The sequence below is a fragment of the Liolophura sinensis genome, chromosome 6 (genome assembly GCF_032854445.1).
Source record: "Liolophura sinensis isolate JHLJ2023 chromosome 6, CUHK_Ljap_v2, whole genome shotgun sequence".
Lineage (NCBI taxonomy): Eukaryota > Metazoa > Mollusca > Polyplacophora > Chitonida > Chitonidae > Liolophura > Liolophura sinensis.
The window spans coordinates 77,661,525-77,680,508 of NC_088300.1; the positions used below are offsets into that span (position 1 = coordinate 77,661,525).

General features: G+C 38.5%; 1 protein-coding gene across 4 annotated transcripts in view; it reads right to left on the reverse strand.

The window, feature by feature from the left end:
- Positions 1-18,984, reverse strand: part of LOC135468090 (LIM domain-binding protein 2-like) — a 43,364-nt gene that overhangs the window by 2,540 nt on the left and 21,840 nt on the right. Inside the window, exons 3-9 of one of the 4 annotated variants that reach the window (XM_064746147.1) lie at positions 14,702-14,777; positions 6,890-6,992; positions 5,257-5,429; positions 4,328-4,450; positions 3,701-3,781; positions 2,489-2,633; positions 685-833 (exon numbers count right to left, since the gene is read on the reverse strand). In XM_064746147.1, the coding sequence (XP_064602217.1) occupies positions 685-833; positions 2,489-2,633; positions 3,701-3,781; positions 4,328-4,450; positions 5,257-5,429; positions 6,890-6,992; positions 14,702-14,777 (850 nt within the window). Of the gene's footprint in view, positions 1-684; positions 834-2,488; positions 2,634-3,700; positions 3,782-4,327; positions 4,451-5,256; positions 5,430-6,889; positions 6,993-14,701; positions 15,467-18,984 lie in introns of those variants that run through there. The other 3 variants (XM_064746145.1, XM_064746146.1, XM_064746144.1) reach the window with 3 other exon arrangements.

An 18,984-nucleotide genomic window follows, 5' to 3' on the forward strand; every position in this document is an offset into this window, starting at 1 on the left:
AACCGTTTCAGCATTACTGTCAAACTGGTTTTACTCGATATAAAAGTAATTACCTGTGGTTCTTAAGCAGCATATTTCCAACTATTTACGGCAATATGAATAAATATTTGCTAAAATATTTACATAATAATAAAAAATAAATAAAACAAGAAAATAAATTAAAAATGAAAAGAACAAAAAAGAATAGAAAGCACAATGTGGAGCAAATAAAATAAAAGAACCAATATGTTAGTCACCGAGATGAGTTATCTAAACCACAGAACAAAAGCAGGCTGATCAGATATTTTTGTTACACTTGATACGATACTGGAAGCACACAAAAATAAACCTTTTATAAAAAAGGATAAAAAGCAAATAAAAACATAAGAATGCACAACAATAAGGCCAAAGGAGATGTACCAAAATATACTGAAGACTACTGATGAAGTCAAATCTTGTTCAGACAACTTTTAGATTTTTATCATCTGCAATAACAAAGAATTTGAAAAATATGACATTATGGCAGTTATTTATTTTCTTGTTTTTTATTTCCTGCGTCTGTCTCTGATAATTGTTTCAGCCTTAAATAATTGGCATAGCCTGGTGATTGCTGCTGCGACATCAGTCCTGCCCTCTCTATTTGGCCTACTGTTGCTGAGCACACTGGTCTACAGAGTGGAGCATGTATCTTTGCTTACAACTCACCCCCGGTACAGGATTGAACCCTTGGGGGCCTGGGGAACGCTTCTGCTTGCTCGATGGTGGGCCAGAGTCACGCGAGTTTATGTTGTTTGTGTTGCCAGCATTATTAGATGTTTTTCTTTTTCTCCTCTTTGTTGTTTGCCTTTGAGGATCTGGAACAAAATGGTCATACGTTAAACGTCTCAAAGTATTATGACTGGCAACAAATACAAATTTGATATCAGTAGTCTCTGCTTCAACTTATATATATACCCACTTATTTTTATTTTTTTGAATCATGGATCATGAAGTAACTCTTAAGTATAAACTTTTCAATGAGAGTTTGAGTAGTTTTTGTGACTCTGACTGTTACAACAATTACCTTGTCAAATCATTCTTAAAACAAACACTTGTCTTACTTGTTACTTGTAAGTATCAATCAAAATTTCTTCCTTTCTGAAAGCTGTTACAAACCTGGACTTCTCAGATCATCACTGGTACTTTTGTTTAAGAAACATATTGGTCGTTTGATCTTCAAGGAGAGATGCTAATCATTTTGGAAGGCTCAGACAACAAGGCTCACATCTATGAATGACTCCTACTCACCGGCATTTCGCAAATAATTATCCGTGAATTCTACACAAACATACTTCAAGGCAATACTTCAATATGCTCTATTTGGTGTTAACAGGAAGACTATTAAAGTTCTCCCAGCTCCAGAGCTGTGAAAGCAATACATGTTCCCTACTTGAGCCATCAAACTGGAACAGTAACCTATCCTGGTGAAGTATGTGACATGTTTTAACATAATACGATAAACCGAAAACTCATTCCAGATACACTGACACAAAAACCTATAGTCACCTCTGGTAGCAGTACAGAACTAATAATTCCACAGTCTTCCTTAAAGTTCAACTATCTAATCACGACAGTGTCCTCTTGTTGGACAGGAAAGAGTAATAGCCCTTCCTACCAATCACACAAAATGTCAAGTAAAATTAGCAAGCTTAAATTTCAACTCCCTCACAATTCATATAAACAGTATGAAGAATTATTTTATTTTGATCATGGTTGCTTTTTCAACAGAATAACTCAGCAATCTATGGTTTGAAGATCTGGGTTACCACAATAACTCAGCAATCTATTGTTGATAACCTGAATAACAGCAATCTACTGATGATAACCAAAATAACTCAACAATCTATTGTTGATAACCAAAATAACTCAGTAATCTATTGTTGATAACCAAAATAACTCAACAATCTATTGTTGATAACCAAAATAACTCAGCAATCTATTGTTGATAGCCAAAATAACTCAGTAATCTATCGTTGATAGCCAGAATAACAGCAATTTACATATGATAACCAAAATAACTCAACAATCTATTGTTGATAACCAAAATAACTCTCTGATCTACTGCTGATAACCAAAATAACTCCCTGATCTACTGCTGTCAACCAAAATAACTCTCTGATCTACTGCTGATAACCAGAATAACTCAGTGATGTACTGCTGATAACCAGAATAACTCAGTGATGTACTGCTGATAACCAGAATAACTCAGTGATGTACTGCTGATAACCAGAATAACTCAGTGATGTACTGCTGATAACCAAAATAACTCAGTGATGTACTGCTGATAACCAGAATAACTCAGTGATGTATTGCTGTTATTTGTCATTTCATGTTTGAGCCTGAGTCTTTTGCCTCGACAAAACTTATCTTCAGTTCTGCCTGTATATTAACTGCTAGACTGAAAAGTAACAGATTGTAACAGATTCCAGCAAGGAAGTCAAAGAAAAAGAAAGAAAACATTTCAACGTACTACTGCTCTTATTACCTTTACCAGGTGGCGCCACCATACGCTGCCATTTCTGAAAGAGCGTTGTCTTAAGACAGTCCCGAGGATTGAGACCGTAAGCCTTGTGCCTGGACATTAACTCTTGCATTGGTTCTAAAATAACACATAACTGCAAAAGAAAAGAAGCAAAACATGTTCATTAGAATCATTGCGACAATCTACATGTGGCAGACATGTAATAATCAATATAAAAGATCTACATGTGGCAGACATGTAATAATCAATATAAAAGATCTACATGAGGCAGACATGTAATAATCAATATAAAAGATCTACATGTGGCAGACATGTAATAATCAGTATAAAAGATCTACATGTGGCGGAAATGTAATAATCAATATAAAAGATCTACATGTGGCAGACATGTAATAATCAGTATAAAAGATCTACATGTGGCAGAAATGTAATAATCAATATAAAAGATCTACATGTGGCAGACATGTAATAATCAATATAAAAGATCTACATGTGGCAGACATGTAATAATCAACATAAAAGATCTGCTTTAGTTTTAAAAGAAAATCATGTGCATGTTAATCAGGCCACTGAACATTCTCTTGGGACTATCATGACACTTCCCTCATTACCGCTACAGCTGAATAAACCAATTTTGCCTAGACATAAAAACTATAAGAGTACATTCAGGCTGTTCAGATGGCAGATTAGATACATGTATGTTAATTTTTTTTCAACATTTTAAGGCAACACCAATTTAAATTGTTGTTTTACGGGCTGAATAAACCTTTTTTCATTGTCAGAGTAAGGTATAAAAATAAAACTTTGTATAATAAAAATTTGTGGTAAATTTGAACTATTAGGGTCATTTTTCCTGTTGGACACATATCTACATGATCAGAAAGCTTTGAAAAACTGGAAAATCATAAATACTTCAAGATCGAAAAAATAAACAGATGGATTTTCAGTTTTTATTTTTATTCTGTTTGTCCATTTTCAAGTGTCAGCTCGCCCCTCAAAATCAATACCATAAAACTGGTGTCACCTAATACTAAAATATTATTCCTCTATACATTCTAAAATTTGAGTCATGTCTGTTTTGCAATTAACTTGACCACTGATGCAACATCAAATTTCTTTGATGTTACAATAAAAAACATGCAAAAAGTATAAAACAACTGTGCCTAGACAAGTGAGTGACTTGGTTACTTAGTGACTAACCCTGAGAAAATTGAGTGTGTAGTTAGTGAGCCCTTGTCTTGTAATGTTCTTTGACAGTTGTTCAACCATGGCTGGATCCTGCTGAAGAGAGAAAGTATGTGGTCATGAGAACAGGATGAGAACAGGCTAAAACATGTACAGTTCATCACAGGGTATGCTTCACTGACTCTGTCACACCTGAGCGAGTCTCGTCAAATAAATAGTATAGGAGATATTACAGGTATACACAAGACATCTCAAAACACACTGTATACATGTAAAACCTGTGTTTAACACACAGTATAATTTCCTGGAATTCTTCACCTCCTATAAATCACCAGTGATTTTGAAATGACTTTACTTGAGTTTTCACCAACTGATCATCCTTCTACAGTACCACAGTTCGTACAGAAGAGCATTTAGTGGAACAATTTTCTTGAAATTATGTGATTTATTGTAGTCAGTTCATCTTAAAAAAGATTTAAAAGTGACAGTTTTAATGATTTAACACAGAGCGTGATTTTATGTCTCTAAATAATGCAAACAGTTAACAAAAAACAAGTGATAAACACATGTGAAATATCTTAATTCTGGATTACAACACTGCTAACACTGCCTCTGTAGTGTAGGAGAGAGCCAGACTGTTACCTGCATTGCTATGACACTCCTGGGGATAAGTTCTCGGTGTTGTCGTACAGAAAAATGCCAAGATCTAATCCTCATGAGGTCATCAAATGTAAATTCCAAAATTAGCCTGCCTTCTGTCACCACCTGAAAAGATGAGGAAGTAACTCTTAACACCATCAATATGTGCAACTCTAATGTCAGCACTACCAGAAACAGTAACTGAGCACTCTGACTGAAAACACCTAATTGTCTACTGTATGGCTTTCTGTGCGATCCAGCTTTAAGGTTTAACATATCTGCACAGGAATGATGAAGTAGAATTCTGTGAAAACAAGTTCTTGTGAGTATTGCCCTACATGAACACCCCCTTGAACAGCTCTACTTCACCAAACCCTTACATGCCCTAAATGAACACCCCCTTGAACAGCCCTACTTGGCCAACCTCTTACATGCCCTACATGAACACCCCCTTGAACAGCTCTACTTCACCAAACCCTTACATGCCCTAAATGAACACCCCCTTGAACAGCCCTACTTGACCAACCTCTTACATGCCCTACATGAACACCCCCTTGAACAGCCCTACTTCACCAAACCCTTACATGCCCTAAATGAACACCCCCTTGAACAGCCCTACTTGACCAACCTCTTACATGCCCTACATGAACACCCTCTTGAACAGCCCTACTTCACCAAACCCTTATATGATCTAAATGAACACCCCCTTGAACAGCCCTACTTGACCAACCTCTTGCATGCCCTACATGAACACCCCTATTAACAGCCCTACTTCACCAAACCCTTATATGCCCTAAATGAACACCCCCTTGAACAGCCCTACTTCACCAATCCCTTATATATGAACACCCCCTTGAATAGCCCTAAATGACCAACCCATTACAGAGCCCTACATGAAATACCCCCTTACAGAGCCTCACTGAACCACTTACCTTGGTGAACATGGGCTTCCCATGATGCGTTACCATGGTAGCCTGGTCACAGTCCAAGGTTATCGTTGTATTGTGGAATGACTCTTTTGGATGTTTAAGAATATAGTACAAGTCTGTGACACCTCCTTCAAAGATACTGCGAAAGTATCGAGGTATAAGTGTCCTGCCAATTGCTGAAAGGTAAACCACACAAAATTTATGGACTATTTTTTATTCACTTGATACTTCAGTTTAGGATTAACAGGTGTAGGAAACTGGACCTATCATATTCTACTCAGCAATTATTGTAAAAAGGTAATACAGGGTCACAAATAAAAATAAAAAAAGGAATTGAAACAATTCTATTCTTGCAACTCATTCCTAATCTTCACCTCAAAGCCATGTAACACATGAAGTTAGGGCGATATAAAATGTTCAGGTGATTTTAAAGCCAATGCCTGACTGACAAATGCCTTGTACACGGGCAAACATAATATACCAATACCTCATAACTGTATGTACCATGCAACTAATTACAGACCAGCTCCAGACTTTGATGTCACCCTTCCCTGGTTTACTTTAACAGATGTTTTGCCAGCACTATTATTATTACAGCCCTGTTCAGTAATCTAGTGTGAAACATCTTACATGTGCATCACAAAAATCAACTCAACACCTCCATTCATGTGTATGGGAATGTTATCCTTGTCAATGGTACAGTCATTCCAGTGGTCAGGGTTTGCAATTCCCTAGACTGGTGTATCTAACGCGCTGGCTGTCGTTAAAACAAAGCATATGTTTTTCACTGAACACAAAAAGCCTAGCCACTAGACAGAGACAGAGTGACACCGTCAAAGTAGTGTCAAGTCTGAGACCAGCATCCTGACATCTTGCAACTCGCCACTGGTTGCCAGCTGCTGCTTTCCATCAATTATTGATCAACAATAGAGATTCTCCTGGACAGATTGACAAGACAAACAACTGCTTGTCTCCCCTTCTTAGCAAAATATAGACTCTTCCTATATCGGCCTACAACTTCCCATTATAGACCAGCCCTGTCCATTACCCTCACACAGGTAAATGCGACATTCTAACACACTAAATAAATGAATCTTATCTCAAAGCACATCAGCCTGTTCAGACCTGTACAGCCAAACTATGTACTTGGACACAGCTACATAAACAAACTTGATTATAAACAAGAAAACTACAGGTAACTCTGACGATAAAACTGATATTTTCAGACAAAGCAATGACCTTGGTGGAAGACAACTTCAGAATAATAACTACCTTCCCTCAGGTATAAAAATCCAGACAATGATATTTTAAATACCATCATTTTGGACAATAATTGTGTGCAAGACTTTTATAAAATTTTAGCCATACAATAACAGTTCATATTTTTGATTCTGAGAAGTAGAACTAAGTGACATTTAAAAAAAAAAAAAAGAAAAAAAAAAAACCCCGACATTCACATCTACAAAATCAGCTTATGTGTATTTGTTAAGGACACTTTTGAAGGAAAAATAGAAATAAACCCAATAATTACACTATAATGACACCAATACATGTTCAAATAATAAAAATGAACAACCCACGTGACATTTACATGTAGTTCTATGAGTATCTTCAGTTATGACATGAAATCTCTTACTGTATCTTTTCGGGCCATCTTCCAAACAGAAGGCTAATGTTAATGTCGCATCGTCTTCAAAAAATTCTGTCGCAAAGGCATCCCACCATAGGTTGTCACTCTCCTGGAATTAACAAGGCAAGACAATCTCATTAGCATAAACACCTCAGGTGAAGACGAAAACATCCCAATATATTTACTTATTTGTTTGCTTGTTGTTTTAATAACAAAATACTCAAGAATTTGTCCTCTATACAATTATGGAAGAAACAAGAGTGCCCCGATGTAAACCACCGATCAATGGTTAGTTATTAGTGGGTCTTCAGTGGGTTTTGTACAAGGTAAAAATTAGAGAGCACCCTCAATGGATAATTGCTCCCAAATCTCTGAAAACATCGAAAGCAAAGTATCTTGAAAATCCTCCGTCCCAAAGTGGAACTGAACCCATGTCTCTTGTGACCAAGTAAATGGCAAGCAGCTTTACCACTTGGCTGTGGCTAGCACATGAAAACATCCAGATGAAGATGCTTGTCCATAGATGCAATCAAACTGTCAAAGAGTGAAGGAGTAAGCTTTTAATTCAGCTCAGTCAAGAGGTCCAAAGCTAACCTCCACATATAACAGAGCTGAATCTCTGTTTGCAACAAAAATATCTTCATCTGTATCTACATGAAATTATACTCATATCCATCAGAAGATTTGTATTATCCACTCTTACATATAATAAGTATGTAAACGTACATGTTTATAGGCATGTACATGAAACAGTAGGCTTCAAAAACTTATGTAGAAATCATCTTCGACCAATTCCTGGCCTGACATCTTGTTATATAGGACATGTGTGTGTGTGTGTGTATATGTAGTTAGACTGAGAGAAATGCATTGCCAACTCATTCTAGCCCGAGTCTGCCTTTCTTGAGCAAACCTTGTTTGTTCTTCTAGCTTGATACTTTGCATCAAAATTAGACCAATCTAGAGGGCCATTGATCTATCTCTCACCATCCTGCTACCCAACCATTTGTACCCAGTTGCCATGGAAACATGACCATGGCACAAAGGAATCCATTTCTCATGGGGACATACACGTGAGGTTGTTGGTAGATTATCAATGAGAACTCTTTTCACAAATAACTGCACATGTATGGATGTATTTTATAAATTCCTCAAATCTCATTTATATTAACAAAATAAAATACCTATAGTGCTTTAATGCAAGTGGAGTTGAAAGCCAAGTAACGTGACTTTCACACCGTCACTAGTTGTGTTTAATGGGACTGACAGATTTGTACGCAGAGTTAAGTATGAGGGATAATGGGGATTGCTTTTGTGACCTGATATATGAAGGTAGATTAAGAGAGATTAGAGGCAGGCGACATTCAGCACCTGGTCAAATGTGCAGAGTTTGGGACTGGAAGGGGATTTGTTCTCCAGAACACATGGGCCCTCCGCAGGAAATATTGATTTTTCAGTTAGGACTTGCTGTGAACAGCACACTGAATCAGTCAACCTTCTGGGATCCTTGGGAGGTTCCCGAGTGGGGGTGCCTTTCAAAGCTCTTCCACCAGATTACAGAATTCAAATAATACCTGTGATTAGTCCCCATGTGTTATAGTTCAGAAAAGGTTGACAGCTCCATGAGTGTGGGTACAAGGATACACGTAAGTTTATGTGAGCACAATGAGGAGTGAGGGACGGTACATGCATGCTTGTCAGCCAGTCACATGGAGTGAACCTGCACCATGGCACAGCACCATCATCTACATCTCTTCCTGGCAAGCTAAGCTCTACAACCTTGTTAAACAAAAATAACCAGTGATCCACACTTAGGTGTAGTTTTAAATAACTCTATATAAGTTAAATATACCCAACATGTAGCAAATTAAGTAAACATCATAAACGCTCTTGGTTTACTGGAATGAAATGAGCTATTATTCTTAGATAGAAGCCATAACAAAGCAGACAATGGTAAGGTTGGCTGTATACGGCATGACGTTTTTATACTACCATTAACCTTGGAATGGCTCTGGTGCGCATAAACTTGTAGATCTTGTGTTTCCTATTGTGTGGTTTCCACACAGAGATTACAGAAGACACATTGGTTTCTTACAAGTACACTCACTGAAGAAGCACTGTCTGTTGTCATTAACTGAGATTTGGTAGCAAGGCTACCAAAGAGCTCGAACATGAATGCAAAACTTCAAGTACTGAAGTCATGAATTTGTTAATTTATGGTAACTAATATGCCCAAAGAGCATCAGTGATGGAACATCCTCCTCACCTCACTGTGCCTCATATGCAGGTAAAACCAGGACAATACATGCAGTACTTTTTAAGATACCAACCCTAACATTTTGTTTAACACAATACACTACGTTGTGAATTTTGTAATTTATGGTACTTAATATGCACGCAGCAAAACAACAATGGAATATTCCCCTCATGTCACTGTGCTCTATATGTCTGAAAACCTGAGAGCAATATATGCAATACTTTTTAAGATACCACATAAAGCATTTTGTTTAACATTGCTTTCCCTGATATTTGATGCTGACACTTGGGGCATGACATACCATACCTTGTACAGGCAAATTAAAACAAAAAAAGAAAGTTTACCCACAACCTTCTATCCCAGACCAGGCAAAAATGATTTGGATTGTGCCATCAAAGGACACTTAAACTTTGAAAAGCTCAAAACCTTCCCTCAAAATATAAAATATTTTGTGACTATAAGTGTATATGATTGGTGTAACAAAGCTCATAACCTTATTACAGTGTTACCTTTCTAGTTAACAACACATAATCTTATTACCAGTTAGCAACTGAAATACCACCAGACATTAGCCACTGAAATACCCCCAGACACTAGACATTGAAATACCCCCAGACACTAGACGTCGAAATACCCCCAGACACTAGGCACCGAAATACCCTCAGACACTAGCCACTGAAATACCCCCAGACAATAAACAATGAAATACCCCCAGAAAATAAACACTGAAATACCCCCAGACACTAAACACTGAAATACCCCCAGAAACTAGGCACTGAAATATCCCCCAGACACGAGCCCCTGAAATATCCCCCCAAACCACTGAAACACCCCTAGCCACTGAAACACCCCCAGACACAAGCCACTGAAATACCCCTAGACACTAGCCACTGAAATATTCCCAGACACTAGACACTGAAATACCCTAAGACACTAAACACTGAAAATACCCCAAGACAATAAACACTGAAATACTCCCAGACACTAGACACTGAAATATCTCCAGACACTAGACAAATACCTCCAGACACTAGCCACTGAAATATTCCCAGACACTTAACACTGAAAAGAGCCCAGGACAATAAACACTGAAATACTCCCAGACACTAGACACTGAAATATCTCCAGACACTAGACAAATACCTCTAGACACTAGCCACCGAAATATTCTCAGACACTTAACACTGAAAATACCCCAGGAAAATAAACACTGAAATACTCCCAGACACTAGACACTGAAATATCTCCAGACACTAGACACTGAAATATTCCGAGACACTAAGCACTGAAAATACCCCAGGACAATAAACACTGAAATATCTCCAGACATTGATCATGGATAAGGCAGGACAAATACTTCACTACGATATCAAACACAAAAACAAAACTAAATCTGACACAATTCCAATGCCCCCATAAAAATATCTGTGGAAAATATACTGCTAATAAGTTCACATTTGACAGACAGAATGATACTTCCTGTTCATTCTCAGGTTTATTTTGGTTGTGAGCATTCAAAATTGGTGTTGAATGCCACATCAGCAATCATTTCATTCACAGCTCATCTTCAGGAAATGGCACACAATGGCAGTATCGCATGCACATGTGCATATCAAGGCAACTTTCAAAGGAAGCATTATCCTGTCTTGAAAAATGAGGAAATCAAATCTTCTCCACTCAAATGTAACACAAGCTTTCAATTCTCACGAATTATATCAAGATCACATTTTTATTATGACTGAACCCTTGTATGACTGAGCCTGAGGCAGTATATCAACTTTTCTCTCTTGTACTCCTTCTTGAATATTTGAATGTTTCTTTGTGAAAAGATAAGTTTGAGAACAAGAACCTGTCAAATTCTGATAAAGATTTACAAAAACTACTCTATCAAGAAAACAAAGCTCTCACTATATGCCAAGTTAGGCAGGTCTGGGCTGGCAAGGACAGATTCTCAACGCCTTGACCAAGGAGGTCCAAGTTTGAACCCATCTCTCACCCTTTCAGCTGTGGCTTTAATAGGCAAGAGATCTTCAAGGTCTGCTATGGCCACTTCAATTTTCTCCAATCATAAACTTGACCGTTGTAATCAAAGTTCGAAATTTTTGAATAAATGAATAAACATGACAATTCACTTCATAAAAAATTTGAAAAGTTTGTAAATGACAGCAAATCCCCATAGTGTATTTGAAACCATAAATATTTAAAACTAGGAAAAAGTGCAATTAACCATTTTAAATGATGTGGTTTACAACACCACAGATATTCTAACATGCAGTGATAAAGGCTACTAAATCAAAATCATCCATACTCTTTCTTGTAGCCCAGAAAAGAATATCTCAGAATTGCACTATATATTATGTTGATAAAGTACATGTGTACTGATTGATAACATTTTGAAAAGGATCTACAGAATAACCGTGTGAATAAAACAAAATGCCAGGAACCACATCTGATTGGGTGAGAACTTCTATCTTTCCTGTCAAACAACACTCCCTGTGAATCTGTATCTGGACTTCCACCCATGTGTAAACCACCTGAGCCACACAATGGCCTGACAAAGTCAGACCTGTAACGGTCAGTGAACCACTTGTACAAACTAATTCACCAGACAAGAGTGAGCAGTCAAGGAAACACCATACGGTTCTTATTATACTCCAGCCTAAGGTAGCTTGTTCCAGATTAGCTATCAACAATATCATCACCACACACAAAGTTTGTTTTATTTATTTATTTGATTGGTGTTTTACACTGTATTCATGAATATTTTGCTTATACGACGGTGGCCAGCGTTATGGCGGGAGGAAACCAAGTTCAGCCTGGCGAAACCCATGACCATCCGCAGGCTACTGACAGACCCTATGGCCAGAGAGGAAGCCAGCATGAACTCGCAGCGAGCGCACTGGTGAGAGGCACCTGGGTCATTGTGCCTTACTCACCAAAGTTGACTTCAAACGTTCGAAAAGTTTAACACCAGAAATGCTTTTCTGCTAATGCACTATTTTCACATTTTATACTTTCTGAAATTTATACGTTTAGTTTGTGTTTAACCATTTACTTGGTGTAGACAAACATGGTTCAATCCCTCTGGAAGTGCATAATGTATATAAAGCAAACAGTTTTGAACAAACTAAAATTAGCAGGATGAACAAATTTCAGTTATTGGTAATCCAAATGGTATTTAATGTTTCAAACTTGCTTACTAAAAGTTCACGTGTATATTCCTTAGCCAGGATTAAGTGTCGGGGAGCCAGAAAGGTATAAGACTCAGTCACTCCAAGATCAGGAGCATGGAACACCAAGGTTCAGGGTAGAGATACCAAGATTAAGGAAAGGAGACACTTTGGTTAAAAGTGCGGGAAAACAAAATTAAGGGAAGTAACCATGGTTACGAGTGTGGGATAACAAGATTAAGTGTCCAAGGACACCAGGATTAAGAGTGGAAGGCATCAGGACTAACGGTGAGGGCATCAGAATTTAAGGTGGGAGACACTATGATTAAGTGCAGAGGAGACACTATGATTAAGTGCAGAGGAGACACAATGATTAAGTGTGGAGGACACCAGGATTAAGGAAAGGGGACACTATGATTAAGTGTGAGGGACACCAGGATTAAGTGTGAGGGACACCAGGTTTAAGTGTGAGGGACATTATGATTAAGTGTGGGGGACACCAGGATTAAGGGTCAGAACACCAGGGTTAAGGGTCAGAACACCAGGATTAAGGATGGGAAACACCAGGATTAAGGGTCAGGACACCAGGATTAAGGATGGGAGACACCAGAATAAAGGGTGGAGGTCGCCAGGTTTAGAGTGAGGTTAGTGAGAACCAGGGGTAAGGGTGGGAACAACAGGATTAGGAGTGGGGGACACCAGGAATAGGTGCATGGGGACACCAGGATAAAGGGTTGAGCATGTCGAGATTAGAGTAAGGTTAGTGAGAACCAGGAGTAAGGGTGGGAACAACAGGATTAGGAGTGGGGGACGCCAGGATTAGGAGTGGGGGACACCAGAATTAGGTGCGTGGGGACACCAGGATAAAGAGTGGAGCATGTCAAGATTAGAGTAAGGTTAGTGAGAACCAGGAGTAAGGGTGGAAACAACAAGATTAGGAGTGCATGGGGACACTAGGATAAAGGGTGGAGCATGTCGAGATTAGAGTAAGGTTAGTGAGAACCAGGAGTAAGGGTGGAAACAACATGATTAGGAGTGGGGGACGCCAGGATTAAGTGCGTGGCGACACTAGGTTAAAGAGTGGAGCATGTCGAGATTAGAGTAAGGTTAGTGAGAACCAGGAGTAAGGGTGGAAACAACAAGATTAGGAGTGTGTGGGGACACTAGGATAAAGGGTGGAGCATGTCGAGATTAGAGTAAGGTTAGTGAGAACCAGGAGTAAGGGTGGAAACAACATGATTAGGAGTGGGGGACGCCAGGATTAAGTGCGTGGCGACACTAGGTTAAAGAGTGGAGCATGTCGAGATTAGAGTAAGGTTAGTGAGAACCAGGAGTAAGGGTGGAAACAACAAGATTAGGAGTGCATGGGGACACTAGGATAAAGGGTGGAGCATGTCGAGATTAGAGTAAGGTTAGTGAGAACCAGGAGTAAGGGTGGAAACAACATGATTAGGAGTGGGGGACGCCAGGATTAAGTGCGTGGCGACACTAGGTTAAAGAGTGGAGCATGTCGAGATTAGAGTAAGGTTAGTGAGAACCAGGATCAAGGGTGGGGGACACCAGGATTAAGGGTGGAGAACATCATGAATAAGGGTTAGGGGACACCAGGATTAAGGGTGGAGGACAAAAGGCACAACCTTGCCTCCAATCTACATGAACCAAAACCAAACCTCAGCTGGATTTAAACATAATGTGACAATTGTCAAGGGTCTAGTTGTGCCATGTAATACATGTACATGTAGTTCTACAAAAGCTGGGGTCGCTGGGGGGCATTCCTGTCAAACACGTAACAGTGCTGTTCATATACATCCACATACCTGTATGTATGCAAGATCTATCAACATACAAAAGGAGTTCCAAGCTGTTATGACACATGCACGGTACTCATCAAGCAAGAATTTGTTTTATGTGGAGGTAAACAGATGCAGATTATTTTCAACACTGAGAAGTGTAATGCACAGTGTAAACACGTAGTTTGGATCGAAACATTTTAATGGTGCATGTATGCTATTGCATTGTTAGGAATACCTGTGATGGACACCGGAATCTGCCCTTATTAGAGTGCAGATGATCAACACCATTAAATGATCCTAACAAAGTCTCGGGTTTCAATGAACTTAAAGTATATATTAACATGCACATGTCCACCTCTTCTCTGAATCTGAATCAGGGTTGTATGTAGGTCAACACTGGGGCATGTACCACTTTAATAATTTGTTTGTATCATTGCTTTATTTCTCAGTTTATCAGGCTGATTCTGCTTCACAAGTAAATACACTCAATTAACTCCACCATGTTTACTTTAGCTTTTATCTGAATGATGGTTTTGAGACACCTGTGATCATCAAACACCACACTTGACTACCAAAGTGAAAGTGAAAGCTATGAACTCACCTCTGTCCGCTGCTGTAACCTCTTGTTGAGTTCATATATGCGGAAGTCTGGCTGGCCCATGTAGGGGGTGTGGCGCCTGTAGTAAGTGGAGAAAGGAGAGGCATAGAAAGGGTCAGAGTTCATGGGCATAGCGTCTTGCGGTGGAGGATGCATTGGGGAATACATATAGATGGTAACAAATAACAGGTAAACTAGGAGAGTAGTACTACAGCATCTGTGCTATGCCATGTAGTGATAGGTGTGATGATGGGTGGTACTGATCACTGATTGTCATGTACTCCACTCCACAGCATATCTGGCCGGTCTGAAGGATGGTTAGTCCATGTTTGTGAGCAGCTTGTTGACACTTCCACATCCACATCCACAATGAGCAACGTCTCTGTTCAACTCAATGGCCACAGACTATATAAAAATTATGGTGCCTCCAAATACGCACACACACACACGAGACATAGAGGCAAGGAACCGCATGGAAAACGTCAATATTCTATTGATTTCCTATCCCGCCATAAAGCGTGCTAGCATGTCGGTGGTAAAAAGCCGGGCGAGCTGGGTGAGTGCCAGCAGAGGTAGCTAGAGCTGGCTCATCCCTGACACTACAGTCTGCCACCCAAACAAGCCAGCCAGTGAATAACACTGAAATCAGTCCACAGTTCTCTGTAATGAACCTAGGTAGATGGTAGAGTCAGCAAGCAGATTCCATACACAGCCAGCTTATTGTCTGCCTCAGCCACATACAACTCTCATTCAAACTATGCAGGTTGGGATACATATAGTACTGGAGTATGGGGCTGCAGGTGCAGTGACTGGGCTATCCACGTGGAGTAGCGACTGCAGCAGCGACAGCAGATCTGACCAAGTACCTGCCTACAACAGCTGATCTGCACAGCCAGCAGATTGCAATCCCTGTACACACACTGTATACATGTAAGCTCCACTCCAGCACTACACAGGTCCCCCACCCTTACACAGTGCTAGTCTCTATGTGGAGCTAAGGTGGGGTGAATTATGAAGGCTGTAGTTAATAAGCTCAGCTAGTGTAGGCACAGCAAACCTTGACTTGAACTGACTGACAGCAAGAGCATGCTGGGAACTAGGTCTTACTCTAGTCAGCCTTGCACTATTTTTCGCCTGGAGCGTTTGACCCCTTCACTCCCCTAACAACTGCTGACTGAGTGAGCTAGCCATGCATCCTGTGGCTGGCCCTGGGTGAGCACAGATCTGGGCAACCTCATGTAATTCCTTCAGCTGGGGGTTTGCAGGTTCTAGCCTGCACTTTCCACCTTAATGCCACACTGGTAATCTAACCCCTGACATCTCAACATCTGTCTGGCTGCACTACTTGCCATGCCTACATCAAGTATAACTTTTTTTTATCTTTGTTTTACTAAACCGAATGCAAACTGCAAATATTAAACTTACTGTTTTTATAAACAAATTTTCCAATGTTTCCCCTTAACAAAATCCATAAAAAATCCATAGAAACAGAATCTTAATTTAAACATTACAGATGAGTGATACTTAGGGCATGTTTATACACACAAAGTGAAAACAACACATTCTGCTTTACCATAACCTCCAATTATCTTTTACTTGACACACGCCACATGTGCACAAGCAGAAATCCTTACAACTGTCCTTTTGTATGAGTATTCCTGAAGACCTTGATTACAGATAGAACAGCATGTACATGTACAATATCATACTTCACGACTGTTCTTTGTATGAAAAACATGCTAACATATTCAATATCAAACTTTATGATTGTTCTTTGTATGAAAAACATGCTAACATATTCAATATCAAACTTTATGATTTTTCCTTTTTCTGAAAATATGCCAACATGTTTATTATCATACTTCACGACTGTTCTTTGTATGAAAAACATGCTAACATATTCAATATCAAACTTTATGATTTTTCTTTTTTGTGAAAATATGCCAACATGTTTATTATCATACTTCACGACTGTTCTTTGTATGAAAAACATGCTAACATATTCAACATCAAACTTTATGATTTTTCTTTTTTCTGAAAATATGCCAACATGTTTATTATCATACTTCACGACTGTTCTTTGTATGAAAAACATGCTAACATATTCAATATCAAACTTTATGATTTTTCTTTTTTCTGAAAATATGCCAACATGTTTATTATCATACTTCACGACTGTTCTTTGTATGAAAAACATGCTAACATATTCAATATCAAACTTTATGATTTTTCTTTTTTGTGAAAATATGCCAACATGTTTATTATCATACTTCACGACTGTTCTTTTGTGTGAAAAACATGCTGACATATTCAATATCAAACTTTATGATTGTTCTTTTGTGTGAAAAACATGCCAACATGTTGAATATCAAACTTTATGATAGTTCTTTTGTATGAAAAACATGCCAACATGTTGAATATCAAACTTCATGATAGTTCTTTTGTATGATAAATATGCCAATATGTTGAATATCAAACTTTATGATAGTTCTTTTGTATGAAAAACATGCCAACATGTTGAATATCAAACTTCATGATAGTTCTTTTGTATGATAAATATGCCAATATGTTGAATATCAAACTTTATGATAGTTCTTTTGTATGAAAAACATGCCAACATGTTCAACATCGAACTTTATGATTGTTCTTTTGTGTGAAAAATATGTCAACATGTTCAATATCAAACTTCATGATAGTTCTTTTGTATGAAAAACATGCTGAAATATTCAATATTAAACTTTATGATTGTTCTTTTGTGTGACAAATATGCCAACATGTTCAATATCAAACTTTATGATTGTTCTTTTGTGTGAAAAACATGCCAGCCTGTTAAATATCAAACGTTATGATCGTTCTTTGGATGAAAAACATGCTAACATGTTCAATATCAAACATTTTAACTTGAGATTCATGAAGCACATACCACTGTCCCAGTTTCAGGTAGTCTTATATACATGTAATCTACATATATACTCAGGTAAGTATGCAGACCCTATACATTCTAATGATTGACATACATGTATGCCTCTATACTGCCCAAGTTCAATACATCTACAATGCCTATTTATAGAACTACTCAGCATGCAACCCAGACTGTCTACCATAAGTCGAACATTACTTGATCTAATAATAGCAGGAATTAAAAGAACAAAAAATGTATATTCTAATACATGTAAATAGGTCAGTTAAGATGAGCACAAGAAGATGCTTTTAACAAACTCTGATGTACATACATTACATTATATCCATCATACTAGCAAACTAGTGTCACTGTCGCAATTAAACCTTCTGTACAGTATGTACACGTACTCTAATATTAAGAGAGCTCAAACTGTTTAATGTTGAAATGATACATGTACATGTATAGGCATACATGTATACTGACTTGCTGGGAACAGCTACAGTCAATACTGTTCATACCCCACTCCCACATCTGCACAGAGATGATCAAGGAAGGTCTGTAATGTATATATAGTACATGTGCTGTGTGTAATAGCAAAATTATTTGTTAATTTGGTTGGTATTTAACACCGTAACCAAGAATTCTTCACTTAATACTAAGCGACCAGATTAAACCACCGCCTACCAGGTACATGTACGTCGCAAACCTCCAGGCTTAAAGCCACAGCAAAAGTGGCCAGAGCTGAGAGCTGAATTCAAAGGGCGTTACATGCCTCTAATTGTCCAAAGGCTTGACAGTCAGAGTCATCCAGCACCTTAACCATACATGTAAGCTAGTGAGGGCCCCAAAAGTGGCATGAAGAAGATCTACTAGTGCAGCCACTTACAAGTATACATGTCCATGTAGATTTATTCTCTGCAGTTCTCTGGCCACACACCATTTACACATAAGATGTACACATAACTGTGCACAACCATGCATATGAACAGAATCAAGCATACCATATTTCACCTAAAGTTTGGCCTGTAAAAAAGGCCTTAAAATGATACTTTTGATGCCAACATATAATTTTAATGAAACTTCACAGAAACTATATGGTCATATAAGGTGGATGAATCTGAATAAAACCGCATGTGTCAAGTCATAAAAACTAAAATATAGGTGAAATAATGTATCTTGTCACATGTATTTGCGTGGAACTTTAGGCCATAATCAAGAATATTACCCTCCACTGACAGGCAATCAGGCTTATGGGTGGAGGGAACTGGGCATGAGAATTCAGCCTTCACCTCATACATGTATCTCCACCTACACAGGCGCATATACATGTAGTGTCACGCGAACTTCACAGCTGTGACCAGCTCTGATTACACATGTAACAAGG